Here is a 17831-nt window from a genome sequence, read left to right as displayed (position 1 = left end):
CAAAACTTACACAACTAATATCTAATATATACCTTAAAGTATTTCTACACTTTTTTACAGAAAAATTTTTATTTCAGTACATCTTCAAATGTCGCTTCTATGTAAGAAAAGAATACTCGACAGAACGAGTTTAGCTAAATTTGTTTTCTTAACGCATCAAAAATTTTAAGAGTATCAACGACTTTGTAAGTTCACATGCATCTCGTAAAAAATATAAGGATTAACTCTTTGAGAAACAATTTAATTCTCCTATTTGCCTCAAAAAATAAAGCTAATACGTTATTATTTCCAATTAGCGCTCGTATTTATTACTGTGAATACTTATATATTAATACTTATTATTAATCTTTATTCATAAATCCTTACGAGCCAAATAATGTCCAAAGGCAAAATAGAAGAATTTCAAAGATATACTAAATCTCAAAGAGTAAATCTATCGAGGCATAATTTTCAAAATAAAATTCTCTTTAAAATGTTCGCTTAACTCTTTGCGATATATAGATCAAATAAACTTAGAGACACACAACTTCGAGGAACGCTATCAGTTTAAACACAGAATACAGCAAAGAATTAAGCGTAAAAAAATAAAAATTTAACATTTTAATAATTATAGATATTATATCGATATATATTGAAGACATTTGTAAAATACATTACAATAGAGATAAAATAAAGCTTCGATAAACGAGACGCATATGACACGACCACTTGAGCTTACGATAAAGCTAATGCGGTGTATAAATCTGGGCAAAGTAATTATATGTATTCTGTAACTATAATCGAAAGTCGAAGGTAAAAAACAGATCAGTGCCAGGTTTTATGAACTTTGAATTAAAAATACTGTACAAGCATCATCCTGGCAAAAATGTACAACCTGCTTTTTTCACTTAAATAAATGATTGACCATCGTTAAGACGCATCTTGAGTTCGTGAAACACACATGTTAATGTACATACACGAAACAGTTCTTAACATCAGAGAACAGATTTCCTTAAGGAAGTATTTCTTAGACCTTTACAGAATAAATCTGTGTGTAATTTATATTCCTAGAAATTCTCAGATTCTTCTTTATGAATTAAATATTTACTATGTACTTTCACTCTTGTAATTTATTAGTGAAAATTAGAAGCTAGGCTTTTCTTTGCTTCTTTTCATATGAGTATGTATGTATGTATATACGTATATATATATGTATATATATTATTTTTGTTCCTTAGATGTCCATGAAATAATATTGCCTTTTCATATCCTGTAAGAATACAGAAACTGAATATACTTGTACATATACAATAGTAGTACAGTTTAGTACTTTTCACAAATAGTTGTTTAATAGCTAAAATATAAACAATATTTTCATCAAATTCAGTTTTTGCGTTTAAATGATTTTTTTTTATATCTTCGATATATAAGAATCAAGATTCTATATATCTATTTTTATAGACACTTTTACTTGGATATATACAAAGCAGACATATCCGCTTATTTCTTATCATCTAACATTGTATATATTACTTGTAAACAATTTTATAGAAAATTTTGTGATAAAATAATATAATAATTACTTGTGAGCACAATAAAGAAATTTGTACAATTTATTATGCATTTACTAAATAAATCTTATGTCTATTGAGAAAAAATTGATTTTTTGTTAGATAAAATATAATGACAGTGATTGGACCATTTTCTTTTTCTTTATTAAATAATAATGAACTTTTGAATGATTTCCAACTCTTTCTTTATGATTTATGATCGCAAAATACATTGCATTAGGTTACTAAAAACTCATCATTCTAAACGCTCAGTGGCACTGATTTGATATATTTATAATTATTCTCATAACATGCATAATTACACATATTTAATAGATGTACATAAATAATAATATTTGTGTAGAACATATGAATTTTGAACCATAACTTATGATTATTCTCTATAAAAATTTTTATCATTTTTTTCATATATAAAATATAATAAATAAATTTATTGCACATTATATATATATATTCATCATACATATATATATATATATATATATATATATATATATATATAAATATATATATATATATGTATGTGTGTATATAATATATATATATATATTTTTTTTATTACATTTATTAAATTTTATGGTTTCATGCATTTGAATTCATATCATTTTAACATTTTCATATCAAATATTTTGTTAACAAAAATTTATATAAGCAATATACGTTTAAAAAATTAATATTTTATTATCATATATAAATAAACAATGAAAGTAATTATTATAAATAATATATATAATATTATTTCAAATTTGAACATAATTTATAATCTTATAATAAACTTTTTTGAAAATATAAAATTTCATAATATTTTTTTTAATATTTATTAGACTCTGTATGTATTCTAAGGCTAAATTATTATAAGTTTTGGTTCAAAATTCTGTACGCCATTATTCAAATAATATTCGCTTTTATGAAGGCAAATCAATTGTTCACACAATTCTAATAAATAGTGAACTTATATATGTCCTACTCTTACATACTTATGGCTAATTTGAATGTCTCTTTTCTACTGGCACAGATCATTTCTGTTGTTGCACAAATTAACCATTGATGCTTAGCACTTCCACTCGTTTATAGTTACAGTTTTCTTTTTTTTTTCTTTTTTTGATTGCTTACTTTCCTTCAGAAAACTTTTCTCTTAAACTTTTAATCTTGTGAACAAAATAAGTTTCTAAGGATTCTGCACACTTAAAGAAAGGTGATTCTTTCGGATTATAATAACGACAATTATCAAATATTTTTGTCATGTCGCCAATAAATTCACTTAATTTCTTGTAAGATCTATCATTTATCCTCAATTCTATCGTTTGTAAATCTGTAAACATAATTAATAAAAATAATATAGAAATATAATATAAATCTTTTTTAATATTAAATTTTAAATTAAAAAAAAATTAGTATTAATTGTTAATTAACTATATAATTAATTATATAATATATATAGTGTTAATTTACCCATCGGTTCCTTTATAACTTTATAGTAGTCTGGTGCTTCATTTGGATCTACTGGTTCCATAAATGGCCAAGCACTTTTGTGCGCCTATTTAAATTTTTAATATTGATAATCAATTTAAAAATATCATAATTGTTATTATTTGTAATTTTCTTACCTGTATTTGTTTAATTAATTTCTTAAGAAGATCAAGATCTTTTGCATTAAGATTTTTCATATTAGCAAAATTAACAGAAGAATTTCGTTGACAATTCGGACAAACATATTCATCAATATTGTCTGCTTCCGACTGTAAAATACCCACGCATCGACCATGGAACCAATCTTGACATTTATCGCAGCAAATATAAAATCTACACAAATAAAAATGTTAATTTTGTTTAAAAAATGTTAAAAAAAATAATCAATATAACAATATAAATTAATAATAATCATTACATACTGAGATTCATCATAAGGCTGTTTACATAGACAATATAGCTCTTGTGTATCTCTTGCATGTCTACATTCTGTACAAACAAACTCTGAAAGAGTTTTACACATTTCTTCTGTGATTCCAACGCAATCTCCATGAAACCAATTGTTACAGAGATCGCATCCCACATAAAATCTAATTTGACAAAATATTTGATAATCATTAAATATATATTATTTAAAAAAAAAAATTTTTTTCAATGCTTACTTTGTTTCATCATATGGTGTTCTACATAAACAATATAATTTTTCTTTTTTGATTCTGTTCGTAGTAGGTGCTGTTGAAGCTCCTGGTGGTGTAGTGTTACTTCCTTGAGCCTTATATTTCTTTGGCCTTCCACCTCTATTAGGTGGACTAACTTGTTGAGCCATTTGAGCGTTTGCTTTACGTTTTGCACTTCCTACTTTTACTTCATCCTGTTTGTGTCTTTCTGCTTTTGTTCTTGAAGCTAATTCCGCCGATAAATCTTTCTATAATTTCAATAAAAAAATAATAAAAATAAATTTAGATGAATATGTATTATTATTTTAATTTGTTAAAAAACATTTGACTTGTTAAAAAATATTTAATATAGTATACCTGAATATCTATTTGTAATTCTTTTTCAAGTAATGCTCTTTTTTTTAAAATATCTTTTTTAAGTAGTTCTTTATGTCTAAATAATAAGACTTGCATTCGAGAATGGACTTGTTGTTTTCTCCGTTGCTCTTGAGTGTCTTTTGGCTTTGCTGCTCGTTTTTGTGGAGTTGATTCATTCTCTATTGCTTCCATTTTTTGTACTCTATAAAAAATAAATATTTTTAAAAAATTTATTTTTGTTTTAACTATTTTTATTTTAACACATTAATTTTTATAAACTTATTATAAAACTTACTTTGGAGTTTCACGACTTTCTTGTTTTAATGTTGGTTTTTTTCTGGGTGTTTCTGTCCAATCAGTATCTTTATCGTTTGTTGCTGATTGTACATTTGTAGATGAGGTTGTTGTTGGAATGTTAGAGGGTGCCGGTCTTTTACGAGATGGCATACGCGGAGTTGTAATTGTAGGTGTGGTATGAGTTTGATTATTAGTTGCTGAATTTTCAACACCACCTTTCATTTGTTTCTCTTGATATCGTTGCAATTGCAATAATTTTTCTTCTATTTCCGGATTAAGATTTTCTTGTTTCAATGCATTCTTAATAGCTAAAAATTTATATAATAATCATTAGAAAATATATAAAATAAAAATATTCAAATATTTTTAATCCTAATGTTATCAAACAGTAAAGATAATATTGATTAATAACTAACTTTGTTGTATATAATCAGGTGTTAAAATAAATTTATTAGCCGAAGAATCGTTTCCTTCTTTTAAAGATTGCAAAGGTTGCTGACCATTAGCTACATTTGTTTTTTGCGATTCCTCTTCTGTAGTCACATTAGGTTGAGCAACTTGTTGAACAACTACTTTCGGTTTTTCAGGAGAACTTGATGTTGCTGTTGATGGAAGTTCTGGAATGCTTTCATTTCCCGTTTGAGGTTCTATTCAAATTAAAATAATATTAATAATATTAAAATAAATATACTGGAAAAAAAATATCAAATTGTACAAACCAGTTGCTGCTGGTGGAGAAACAACTGGTTGTTGTGCAATTTGTGGTTTTGTTGCTGGTGTAGCGGGAGTATTTGCTGTTGTAGAACTTTGAGAACTCTGAATTGATTGTTGACTATTAGGTGCAGGTTGAACAGCTAAATAAATTTTGGTAGGTCCTAATACTCCTTGTTTGCCTGTTGTAGCTTGGGCTGCAAAATATAAATATATAAATAGATATATGTAGTTATAAATATAATAATAATAATATTATATATATATATATATATAAAATCTCTAACCTTTAAGCAATTGTTGTTTTACTTGTTGTTGTACCATTATAAGTTGTTGAGGAGTAAAATCAGCACCTTGTAAACCTTGTAATACTATACGAGGACCTTGAGTAGTTTGTATAACTTGAGCAGTAACACATTTAATAACAGTTCCAGGTGGTTGACCAGCTAATAAAGATGCTTCTACACTTCCAGGTGCTGGAGTATTGGATGTTTGATTTGTTGCAGTTGTGATAGTAGATGATGTCACATTTGTCGATGTATTATTACTAATACTATTGTTTGTTGTATCATTTGATTGTGCTCCTATTGTTGTTGCTGTTGATTGAGTAGATTGCAATACAGGAACTAGAGAATTTAAAAATTCATTTTACTAAACAATTTTATTTATAATTTTTTCGAAATTATATTTATCGAAATATTTATATTTTATTTATATTTATTTATTTATATTTTAAAATATAAAATTCTAACATACCTTGTTTTGTTGGTGTAACAGTATTTTTTACAATAATACCACTATTTGTCGAATTTAAATGAACAATTTGATTGCCTGTTGGAGTACTACGAATAACTACTTGATGACCACCAATTGTTGTTAATTGAGCTTTACCGCTTGCAAGTTGTTGAGCTAAATTAGCATTAGTAACTACTATTTGATTTCCACTAATAACTTGACCACCAGTTGATATTACCTACATAATTAATTAATCTTATCTTATTAATATTATCACTGTGCTTTGATAATATTTTATGAAAATAAGGATTTATACATACTTGTGCACTTTGTACAATTTGTCCAGTATTAGCTACTACAATAGCATTTTTTGTAGGTTGTGCTGGTGTAGTAGCAATAGTTACTGTTCCTGAGGCAGTTCCAGACGAACGCTGAATTGCTTGTGATTGAGCTTGTGATTGCTGAGCTTGTACTTGTTGCGTTATATTTGTTGATGTTTTAGATGGACTAGTTTTAGTAGTACAATTAGCTGTTGTAGTAACTTTAGCTGCAGTTGTTGTTGTAGCTGTTTTTGTCTTAAAAAAAATTCTTAAATTAATTATCAATTCGTTTTATATATTTTAAATATTTTGTTACAACATTTAAAAAATAATATTACTTGTGTAGTTGTTCCAGTTTGTGCAAGAGTAGTAATCGCTTGACTATTATTTAACACATGAAGTTTTCCATCAGGCATTTGAACTAATTGCTGACCAGGCATCAAACCTCGAACTTGAAGTTTTCCATCTGGTCCTCTTATAATCTGTACTCTTTGTTGAATTTGTTGTATAGGTCCTATTTTATAAATAAAAATTTATTAAAAATAATTTTTTTTAATTCAAAATGTAATTATTATAAATATACCTGCTTGACCAGAAACTTTAATTAAAGATTGTTGACCTCCAGATTGCAGTTGTGTTTTTGGTAAAATACTTGTAGGTCCGGAAACAACTTTTGTTGTTCCAAGAGATGCTATTTAAAAGAAAATACAATATATATACGTATATATATATATATATATATATTTAAATATATTTAGTTTAATATTTATTGTATTATTTAATTTTGAATTTACATTTTGCCATATAAATACGTTTTGTACTAATAAAAGGTTTATTTTGCGTAGGTGTCGTCAAAAGAGAAGTTAACTGTGATTTTGTTCCACTATTTGGATTTGCTGGTATCGCAACTTTGGAAACTAATTTAACTGTACCATCTATAATAAAAAAAATATTTTTGTCATATATTTAATTAAATGTATTGATTATATAATATATAATTAATTATATTTATTAATTATAATTTTGAAATAAATTAGATTAATAAATGTAATTTTTACCATGAGCAGAATTAGCTGTAACTTTTACAACTTGTGTAGGTGAACCAGAACTAGCTGGACTTTTTAAAGTTTCTAATGCTCTTTTTTGTTGATGAGCAGCTCTTTGCATACGTAATTGTTGTTCCATTTTCTCTTTAATTTCTTCAGGTGTTGCTTTACCACTAACAAGTTGATCATTTATACCAGAATTTGATCCTGCATTTCGGTTAGAACCAACTGTTGATTGTGGCTGTCCCGATCGACTCCTAGTAATAATCTGGGCATTAGCCTTCTCTAACCTGGATAGGACACACACCAAGTGGAGGGTTAGTATCAAATGGTGTTAAATAAGGATAGGTCAGAATTTGAATGATGTTAAGGTAAAAGCAGGTATTTAATATATATATAATATATATATTAATATTATAATCAATAATATTCTAATTTCATATATAAGATTGCTTTAAAATGCATTTAAGCAATAAATTGTAAAAAATTAAATTATATAGAATTTTGTTGAAATTAAACATTTAAATAAGAAAAGAAAGAAATTATTTTGAAATTAAATATATGATATTAGATTAGATTAATTAGATTTTTTTTTACAAAACATACCTATCACCATATTGTTTAATTTCCCATAATTCTAATTTATCTTCATCAACCCATTCTTCCGTAACTTGCGGTTCAGTACTTTGTGGTGATTCTGGCCGTTTTCTTTTTCTTAAACCACTTCTTATAGATGTAACTTCTATGAAATATAAATTTATTGTAATTATATTTTAATTTCTTTTCGAAATTTGCATATTAATACAAACCTCTGACTTGTTTTGGAAGTTCTAAAGGTATAACAACTTTTCTTCGTAAGTATTGTGTCTTGTCTAAAAATTGACCGACATGACGATGTTTAAGAATTTCCAATGACATAATTTCCGTATCAGTTGTAATTTGATGTTTGCCATCTGTAGATAATGGTTTTGCAGCCATATCATCCCAACGAAGACATGCCCATAATATTCTTAATTGAAGAGCTGCTGCAGCCAATGATTTTATACCAACTGTTCTGTATAACCAACAAGTTTTAAATAATGGTCTAGGACAAGGATATGGCCATACTGACATATTTGCCTATTTAAAAAAATTCAATTAAAATTAATTGGTATTTACTTTATATTTTTTTGTTGTTAATGCAAATTTTATTTCAGAAATACCTTAGCCATCTGATGAAAACCTAAAACTTGTATTCGACCACCAACTCTAGCTAATTTACGCAATTCATGTTGTGGAAGTACCAATATACTACGATGTTTATTTTTGGTACAAAATGTTGAACATAAGGGATATTTAACTGGAGTACGTTTCTTTTTTCTATCAGCCAAAGAAATTGCAACTTTTTTCAAATAAACTTTTCCTTCAGTTGATGTAGTAGAGTATATTCTTTCTGTGCCATCAGCATTTAATTCTTTAGCCATTGTACTTCTTTGCACTGTTCTTCCTCTTCGATTAACAATCATTGTCTTTTGCCCTACACTATTAACATCATAAAAATAAAATATTGTCTAAATGATATTCACAGAAATTAAATTTTTAAAATATATTATTTTATATTACCTTGTTTTAACTTCAGATGAAAATGTAACTGAATTTTGAGAACTTGTACTTTCCTGCATACTTTGTACAATACCATCGATTGTTTTTATAGTTTGTTGTGTTGTAGTTACAGTTGTTGTAGTAACTATGTTATTTGTAGTAGTTACTACATCAATGTATCCTGAACTGGTATCATTAGTAGAAGTCTACAAAATATAAATCTCTTTTTTATATTTTATGTTTTATAAGAACTAAACTTTTTATGAACTAAATTAAATATATTTATCAAATATAAAAAATACTTAAAATATATTAATATTAATAATTTTATAATTTACCGTGTTAGATTCAACTTTTATTTTTTTGATAGGAGGTGAAATATCTTTTACTACATTTGTAGCTGGTGTTTCTTCAGTACAATGAGTTGCGGATGCTACTGCAGATTCTAAATCTTTTCTAATTGCATCTTTAGCATCACTTCCTTCTATTTTTGAATTTGCTTGTGATAATTGCATTGTATTTGCTCCAATTGATAAATTCAATGATTGATTATTATTTAAAGCATTAGCTTTTCTTAACAATGCAATAAGATCAAGTTTTAATCTTGCTTTTTGAAGACATATAGGAGAATAACAAGTAGATGTTAAACTTTGTGTTGTAGTTGTAATCTTTCCCGGAAGTGTTGTCATATTACAATATCGTGAATAACAACTACCATTTTTATTTAATCTCATTATGCTTGCATATTGAGCTTTAACATGTTGAATTCTTTTTCCTATTACATTTAACATTTCTCTAGCTGATGTAGATATAGTTTTAGGCTGCTTTCCAGTAAGAATATTTTGTAAAGAATTATCACCTCCATCTGTATCACTTTCTTCATTATTTTCTATATCGACTTCAGAATCTCCATCTTTTTGATTCGTTGATTGATTTAATAATTCTTTTGATTTTTCCTAAAATTTATAATATACATATATATATATATATATATTTTATATATTTTAAATATAAAAAATATTTTAATATTATTTATATTTAAAGTATTTTTAATGTTTACTTACAGTCTGTAGTAATCTTCTTTCTTCTAAAAGTTTTAAATGTGTTCTACGTGCCAGGAAATCATCAATTCTAGTTTTTTTAGCAATTTTTGGATAATGAAGTCTTCCATTAGTTGTTAATGCCTTAGTAATATCAATTTCTTCAAATTCTTTTATAGGTGTATAAACTTTCTTGATTTTCATACCAGCTAAAACTAAAAAAAAAATTAATTAATATACTATATAATTAAAAATAACAATATGTTTTTATTCCACATACATGATAAATTCATTTTTGTTTCTTGCTTAATTGATTGTGATTCTGTTTTTGTTATTGTTTCTTCAGTTTTCATATCTATTTCTGTTTTATTTTGTTTATCTTCAACTGATTCTTTTTTTATGTCTTCTTCTTTACATTCTTGTTTTATACATGCATCAGTTAATGTATCCTTTGATATTTCTTCTTCTTTAATTTCTTCTTTTATTTTTATGTTCATATTATTCTCTTCTTTTTTAGAAGAACAGTATTCCTTTATCAAAAAGTCATATGTGGGAGGATCTAAAGCTAAAATTTTTAATCCTTCTTGATCTTTAATTTGTACCATAATTTTCTGTGGACCTATTCGAAGACCTAATTTTGACATATCAGAATATCTATAGCGGCGACTGGCAGATACCCAAAGCCAACCACCTTGTCCATGTACTCGATATTCTTCTCCCTTTTGTTTCCAAACTTGATGCTTCAAGCCTAATGTATATTTAACAAAATTAAATAATCGATTACGTTCTTCCTCATCTTCTCTTTCTTTTTTATCTTTTTTATCTTGACGTTTCTTTTCTTCTCGTTCGAGAGCCGTTACCCTTTGTAATTTTACATGACCAAGTTGATCATGCCATACACTAGCGAATACTACTGATTTAATACATGCTTGTAATACAATAAGTGCACGAGCAAAATCTCTTGGATTAACACAAGCACCTACTGCTGTAGTCCAAGGTTTACGTAAAAGAGGCCAATTAGTATGCATAAATGAAGATTGAATGCTGCTTTCAAGTTGAAGAATTGTTTGACGAAGTGTGCTTACTAAAAGAGCACGAGTTCCTGTCAAACTTCCTACCCATTTAAATTCAGAAGCCTGTGTAAGTGAAAATTTATGTGATAAATGTCTCTTTTTGTCACGTTCTTCGTTTCGTTGGGCCTTATTCAAAGCAATAGGATTAGTACTGTACTGATTCACATATGATTTAAAGTTGTTATCCATTCCCAATTTAAATAAATGCGTACCAGAAGCTATTTGATGAGCTTTTTGTCTTGTTAATCTAGTACTATCTCCTTCTTCTTTTAAACCTTTATCTAATTTTTCTAACTCTTCTTTTGAGAGCTGTCCAGTACTACGTTTTTTTAGATCATCCATATTAAATGTCCTAGGTTGTAATGATCCTGTTTTTGATCTAGTTACAATAGTGTGTTTTTTCCCTAAAATAACAGATTTATTAATTATTGTATTTCTTTAAAATATATAGCTTTATAACTTACCATCTCTACCAATTTTTGAGATACTTTCGTCCCCTTCAAGTATCTCTTCATCAATTTCTTCAGATGATGATGATGATGTACAAGCTTTGACTTCTTTATTTACCCCATCTGTTAAATTAGTATCTACACTATCTATTTCTACATTTTCTGGAATTATTTTTTGAGTATTTTCTTTCGTATTTGAATCTTCAGATGTCTTTATTTCCTGTTGTTCAGTGACTGCTGATAATTGTTCTTCAAGAGAATCTGTACCTTCATGTATTCTGCGTACCATTTCTTCAGCTTCTTGTCTTTGTTTCTCTTTTTTTTCTTCTTCTTCTTTTTCTTGTTTTTCTTGACGTTCTTTTTGTAATTTTTGTATAAGACCTATAAAACGTGAAATATTAAGTAAGAATATTAAATATTTAAACTACAAATTTAAACCATAAATAAAAAAAATGAAAAAAAAAATTATTTAATTAAACTTACTGTTTTCGATTTCTAGATATGACTTTTTATTACCCTTGTATTGATTCGTAATTTGTTCTGTAAGTTCCATTTGTCTTACAATTTCATCTTTATAATCTGATAATTCTCGATAAAGTGCAACTTCCATTTCATTACGATCTAAACAAAGCATTAACTCTTCTAATTGTAAAGCTGTACTATAATACCAAACTTCACCATCTTCACTTTCACTATAATAAATAATTTTAACAATTAACAATTAATATTCTTTTATATATATCATTAATAATTAATGATAAATATTATAAAAAAATTTTATTTTATTATAGGATATTTACACAAAAATTCTTCTTGCAAGAAACCAATATTTTTTGCCATGTCTATCAAATCCTAAATGTTCTTGACGACAAAGAGAACCATTTTTCTCAACATCAGGTATACAATCAGCAACTCCTGTAACTTTGTGAGCTTTGCATGTACTACATTGCCAGTCTTCAGTAGGAACATCAACTAATGGAGGTTCAACACATTCTAAATGAAAAACTGCTGGACATGTTTCACAACATAATAAATCTCCCAATCGATGACATACTCTACAGTGATCATCATAATGCATATTTCCTATAAAATGACAATATTCATGATATATATTATTCTTTGATAATGATAATGATTTGATAATTTTTATAAAACAATATATATTTTACATAATTATATATTTTTTTATGATTAATTAAATGAAAAAAATAATAAAAAGTAAGAAGAATTTAATAAATTAAAATAAACTTAGAATTATTTAATATTCATATTAAAGATATAATTTAATACATATCTAATTATATTGAAAAATATTTTAACATTTATATATGTATATAAAACAATATAACTAAAACTTCAGCATGGACATATAAATTTTTCCTGCTGATTATATATTTATAAATTACATATAAATTATATAAAAAAATAACTATAAAAAATAAAACATAACATGAAATACCATTTAATATACCTTCGTGCAGTAGGTCTTCTCTTACTGGATTTGTAATTAAAAATTGATCTGTCAAAAATTGTAGCACCTTGATTCTATCTTCTACAGAAGTAAAAGGATATTCACATGTTGATAAAATATGTAAAATATTTTGATCAAATGATTTGTCACTTTCTACATAAGAACGTAAAGCTTCTGACCAAGTCATAGAATCCACAAAATATAAGCTAACATTCACAGAGTCTTTTTGGTCTAAAGGACCAAAATGTGTTTGTTGAGAATCTTCTTCTCTAAGAAGTGCTTTAATAAGCATAATATGTATTTCAGCCAACAAATTGGTTTGATCTTCACACATAAGTGCAGCACAAAAATCTTCAAATCTAAAGGCTGAAAGACGTACTAAAGTGCGAAAGTGTCTCAATACTTCATAAATGGATAAACATGGCATAACAAGTTCTCTGGGAACTAATAAATCATCGGATGATTTAGGTAGATTTAATGGTGGCAATTCTTTATTTTGAAGCCATAATGGTTCTGGACTTGGTGGTCTTTGCTGACTAAGAAGTGTTTTACGGGGTGTGCCACTAGTAGTGCTATAACTGGAGAGGGAAAAATCACTGTCACTGGAAGGATCAGGTTCTTCTATACTTTCAGATGAATCTACATCGCTTTGCAAGAGATCCTCTTCAACTTCACTTTTTTCACTAGATTCATCTCCAAAGTCCGACCCATAATGATATTCAGAATCATGATAATCAACATTTGGATTGTAACCTCGGCGTTGATATGCACCTGAACTCGAGTGACCACCTTTGCGCGAATGTCTGTCTCTGGGTCCTCGAGATTTTCGAATTCGTGTACTTCGTCTGCTTTCTTCGCTTTCGACTGGCGATGATGGTCTCGAAGGTGTCGGTGTACTTGGTTGTGAATTTGGCGTTTCCGAACCCTTGTTTTGCAAATATTTTGGTTTCTTCATAAGATGATATTGAAACTTTTTTGGTCTTTCCATGACCACCGATTTCGGGGGTCGACCCCGTCTCTTCGATCCTCTCCCCGTCATTGTCCGTCACGCACTGTCAACGAAATGGCACTTACTTAACACGTGGTTTGTGAAAACGCGCGCTTGTAAACAAATACAAATGACACCGTAGCAATGAAATGGAACCCATGTTTGTACTCTGATCTTTGCGCCATTTTTCGGCTATGGTCACGTGACCAAACACAATTCTTTCATGATCAACGTTTCGGTACGATCTTGCGTGGCTTCTACTTTTCTGTCGGCGAACGACAATCACCTTTTCGTAATGATAAGAACTTGTATTACTATCAGTAACGACCAAAATAAGTACAGAATCATTCACTGATGCGAATGTAAGGGGAATTTACAATATCTGATCTTTTAAGAGAGCGCTGCTGCAATTGGTTCATCGAATCGCCGCCATGTCTGGCCTCGAACGCATCTACTCGAAAAGTAGACAAAATCTTTGATGAAATTTTCGTTTTTCCTATTTAGAACAATCTGTAACTCGACACATTCTTCTTGACTGAATTTCAATGGAATTCATGTAATGCAAAAACAAATTGATCGCTTTTTAATTTCTCACGAAACGTACAGAAGATCCAATCGCTTTCACCGTAACTACACAAGAGCCTGTCAGATCAACAATAGGTGGCGACATGCGCGGTTGGAAGAACGCGATTCTAACCGCACTTCCGATAAACATGCTTTCTTTTCTTTATTTACTTCCCTTTTTTTTTACAGTTATTTTTATTTTGATCAATTATACTTTTTATCTCAAACAAGTTATGTAATTAATTCACATGTGTAATCGAACGAGTTCGCTGTTACCCGCAAGAGATCTATCCTTAGTTATAAAGAAACTGCGACAGAGGACACCACCATAATTCTAATTTATATGTCGTTTAGTCGGTATATTCTTTTTTTTAGCTTATAATATCATACTAATTAAAAATTAATGTTATCAATATGAAAGAAAAAAATTTTGTCTATATTTATTATATAATTTAATTAATAATAAATATCAATTAATTTAAAAGAAATTAGCGATGAACGCGACATCTTAATTGAAACTTTGTTAAGTTTTAATTTTTAATAGATCTTGTGACAATTTTTTTTATACATATTTAATTATATATTTCATTAATAGCACTTCTTTCTTATATATTTTATATTTCATTACATCAAAAATTTTATGTATTAAATTAAATTTCCTGTTGCATTCAATAATGAAAAATATTAATGAAAATTGTTAATCAAACAAACACAACAATATTATGATCAATTATTTGTTTGTTAAACATTTGTTTAAATATTGAAATAATAAATTTAGAAATTTATCAATAATTTATAAATAATAATAAACTATTCAATTATTTTACACATTATACTATATAACATATTCCAAAATTATTTTCTATATAAATGAGAAAATAATTTAATTATAATTAATTATTACAATAATTACTATTAAAATAAATTAATTTTTCAAAATTTAACACGTAAAGAAGTATATAAAATGTACTAATAACAACAACGTAAAATTCTTGTATGATGTAATTTTACCAAAAATTATGGCGCCATCTTTGAAACGGATGTTAGCAGTTGGAAAACATTAGCGCCAGCATGAAAGTACGATAGGGGGGATCAAAGAAAAATGGCCGTCAAGTTAAAATCGAGAAATACGAAAAACGAACGAGAGTGTAACGATCGAATGTGAATATAAGTCGATGGTTTTTTACAAATTAATCACGGAATAACGAACAAAATGCGTAACGAAATGACAATGTATACGTTAAAACCAATTGTTTCCCTGCCACGAATATTGCATCATAGAAAAATGATGTACGAAATGCGAAATATTCATGAAGAATCAACAGACGACCATACGGAAGCCGAGAACAAGATCGTGCCTGATATCACTGAGCAGGTTATCAGCTTTTTAAAGGTTTTCATCATTTCTGTTATCCTGCCGATGTGAAAGAAAACATTGCTAGTTAACTAAAATGAACGGTTTACTCACGCGTTTAGTAAGCATGGTAGCTACGAGTGTTTCTTCTGTCTCGAGCTTGTTGTGCATGACTCCTCCCAAAATTTCCACAAGCACTAATCACGATCGACCGGGAATATGGTTCTACAGGCTTGATCGATGCTTGCCCCTCCAATTTTTCATCTAACAGGACACTACGCGACTACGGTATATGAAAAATTTAGTTCGTTCGAAGGATAAGCGGGAATACGCCGATAATTAGTATAGAAGGGCAAGCTTACTAAATTAGAACTGCACTGAAACTGAAAGCTACAAAGTACAGTTGTATAACCAAATACATGTAAAACCTAACCCAGTAAAAAGATGTATGTATCTTATAGCTGTTCACTAGTATTAATCAACAATGTTACTGGTGAACTATCAAATCTATAATTCATAACCCTGTGTTTTTGGACATTTTCTTCTGACATGAAACTAATAAATATGTCCATTTTATATTGAATTTTATTAACATTTTTCAACTTGAAATAATATTTATGATATATTTTATGAAAAAATATGTTTTCATAACTATTATATTAAATTATAAAGTTTAGATTGTGATCGAATAGTAATTATAATGTATTTATATAATAATATTTTACATAAAGATATTTATTTCTTTAGTAATATTTTAGAAATAGAAAAATTTCATTTTAATTATAATTAATTATAATATATATGTTTTTAAATTCTAAATTTTATATATTAATATCAAATAATTTATAATTTTATTCTAAAATTACCTAATTAACTTAATGCTTTTATTAAGATTTATATTTTCATAACTATTAATGTTTTATATAAAATTTTATATATACTTAGAGTAATATTTTATTTCAGAGTCCGCTACCAGAATATAATGCATTAGAAGCACGACAAGAAAAAATATTAGCACAACTTGCAGAACTTAAGAAACAAGTTTCAACACTTTCTGGATTTTTAAAACAGACAAATCAAGTTGCAGTAATCAATAAAAGTGTTACAAATCAGGTAATATGAAATAAATTAATATAAAATAAAAATTTTTATTTTCAAAGTTAAAAACGCAAAAAAAAATAATTTGTTGATATTGGTTTTTATAGAAAGCAGTTAATGTAAATCTTATTATTAATGTAAATCCTAAAAGACCACCATATTTTATATCTGCATTACAAAATTTATGGGAAGACACTGATATTAAAGTACAAACTTATGTTCATTCAAGTATTAATAAAGAAGGATCTTTTGTTTATCAATCAACTACAAACTCTCCTAAAAATAATATTATTAATTTATCATTAATTTGGAAAGATGGTAAAATAATTTATATATTTAATAATTAAAATAAAAATATATATTTATAAAAGATTTTATTTTCAGTTGAAGATCTGCAACTTGTATCTGGTCTACATAGTTATTGTATAACTGGTGAAACAAATTTTCTAAGATATATAAGTAGATTAATAAATTCACACAATTATGAAAACTCTGATTGTATAGAAAAATTGAATACTACTGATTTAATATTAGATTTGTGTCATTCTTTATATTTTGAAGAATCATCAAAGAAAAAACAAGAAATATTATCACTAATAGCAGATAAGTTAAATATAAATAAAAGAAAACTTGATATAGCAGATATTGCTGCATGGTCTACAATTAAACAAATTTTTCCAAACAAATATCCACCAAAACTTAATAAATGGTTTGAAGCTTGTGAAAAAATTTTTATATAAATAAAAATCTCTTAATAAAATAAGTACTATTTATTTATATGAACACAATATCAATTATTTTAAAAATATTTTAAAATTTATTAAATAAAATTGAGGAAATATTGTCAATAAAATTGTATAAATTTTATTAAAACACATTAACATGTACTTAAAATATTTTGTACAAGTAATGTATAATTTCAAACGTGATTTAATATATATAATAATTTGTTATTAATTTGTTATTAATACATACACATGTGGATAAGAAAAATTGTATCTTTGAACTAATTGGCAGTGTTTCAGAAACAATTGTATTTTTATTTCTGAC

The 17831-nt window shown here is 27.1% G+C and overlaps 2 protein-coding genes across 7 annotated transcripts; one reads left to right on the top strand and one right to left on the bottom strand.

Moving 5' to 3' along the window:
- Positions 1-50: 50 nt before the first annotated feature.
- Positions 51-15936, bottom strand: LOC412256 (nucleosome-remodeling factor subunit NURF301). Of its 4 annotated transcripts, XR_411049.3 has the most exons (29): positions 15798-15936; positions 12766-13829; positions 12107-12389; positions 11790-11998; positions 11322-11687; positions 10065-11261; positions 9809-9999; positions 9083-9700; positions 8766-8950; positions 8366-8684; positions 7973-8282; positions 7770-7905; positions 7176-7453; positions 6912-7052; positions 6701-6808; positions 6456-6631; positions 6118-6372; positions 5819-6035; positions 5350-5688; positions 5071-5259; positions 4768-4998; positions 4350-4659; positions 4055-4256; positions 3683-3945; positions 3443-3610; positions 3158-3353; positions 3003-3087; positions 2528-2862; positions 51-1249 (listed from the first exon to the last, which is right to left on the bottom strand). XR_411049.3 is itself a non-coding variant. In XM_006567961.3 (28 exons), the coding sequence occupies exons 2-28, from the start codon at positions 13814-13816 to the stop codon at positions 2660-2662; spliced, it is 8193 nt and encodes a 2730-aa protein (XP_006568024.2). In that variant the 5' UTR covers positions 13817-13829; positions 15798-15936; the 3' UTR covers positions 2582-2659. The 4 variants fall into 4 exon arrangements, 3 of the variants coding, with proteins under 3 accessions (XP_006568024.2, XP_006568023.2, XP_026295305.1); XM_006567961.3 differs by lacking the exon at positions 51-1249 and having other exon boundaries at positions 2582-2862; positions 7176-7420; XM_006567960.3 differs by lacking the exon at positions 51-1249 and having other exon boundaries at positions 2582-2862; positions 12778-13829.
- On the top strand, positions 15359-17541 carry LOC409404 (aminoacyl tRNA synthetase complex-interacting multifunctional protein 2-like). Of its 3 annotated transcripts, none has more exons than XM_392919.7 (4): positions 15359-15722; positions 16647-16796; positions 16889-17099; positions 17166-17541. In XM_392919.7, the coding sequence occupies exons 1-4, from the start codon at positions 15543-15545 to the stop codon at positions 17519-17521; spliced, it is 897 nt and encodes a 298-aa protein (XP_392919.3). In that variant the 5' UTR covers positions 15359-15542; the 3' UTR covers positions 17522-17541. The 3 variants fall into 3 exon arrangements, with proteins under 3 accessions (XP_392919.3, XP_003251152.1, XP_006568025.1); XM_003251104.4 differs by having other exon boundaries at positions 15360-15704; XM_006567962.3 differs by lacking the exon at positions 15359-15722 and adding an exon at positions 15837-15971.
- The last annotated feature ends 290 nt before the right edge of the window (positions 17542-17831 follow it).

Source organism: Apis mellifera, linkage group LG3 (genome assembly GCF_003254395.2).
Source record: "Apis mellifera strain DH4 linkage group LG3, Amel_HAv3.1, whole genome shotgun sequence".
Taxonomy (NCBI): Eukaryota; Metazoa; Arthropoda; class Insecta; order Hymenoptera; family Apidae; genus Apis; species Apis mellifera.
The sequence above is the reverse complement of the archived record's forward strand: the minus strand, read 5'-3'. Positions and strand labels throughout refer to the sequence as shown.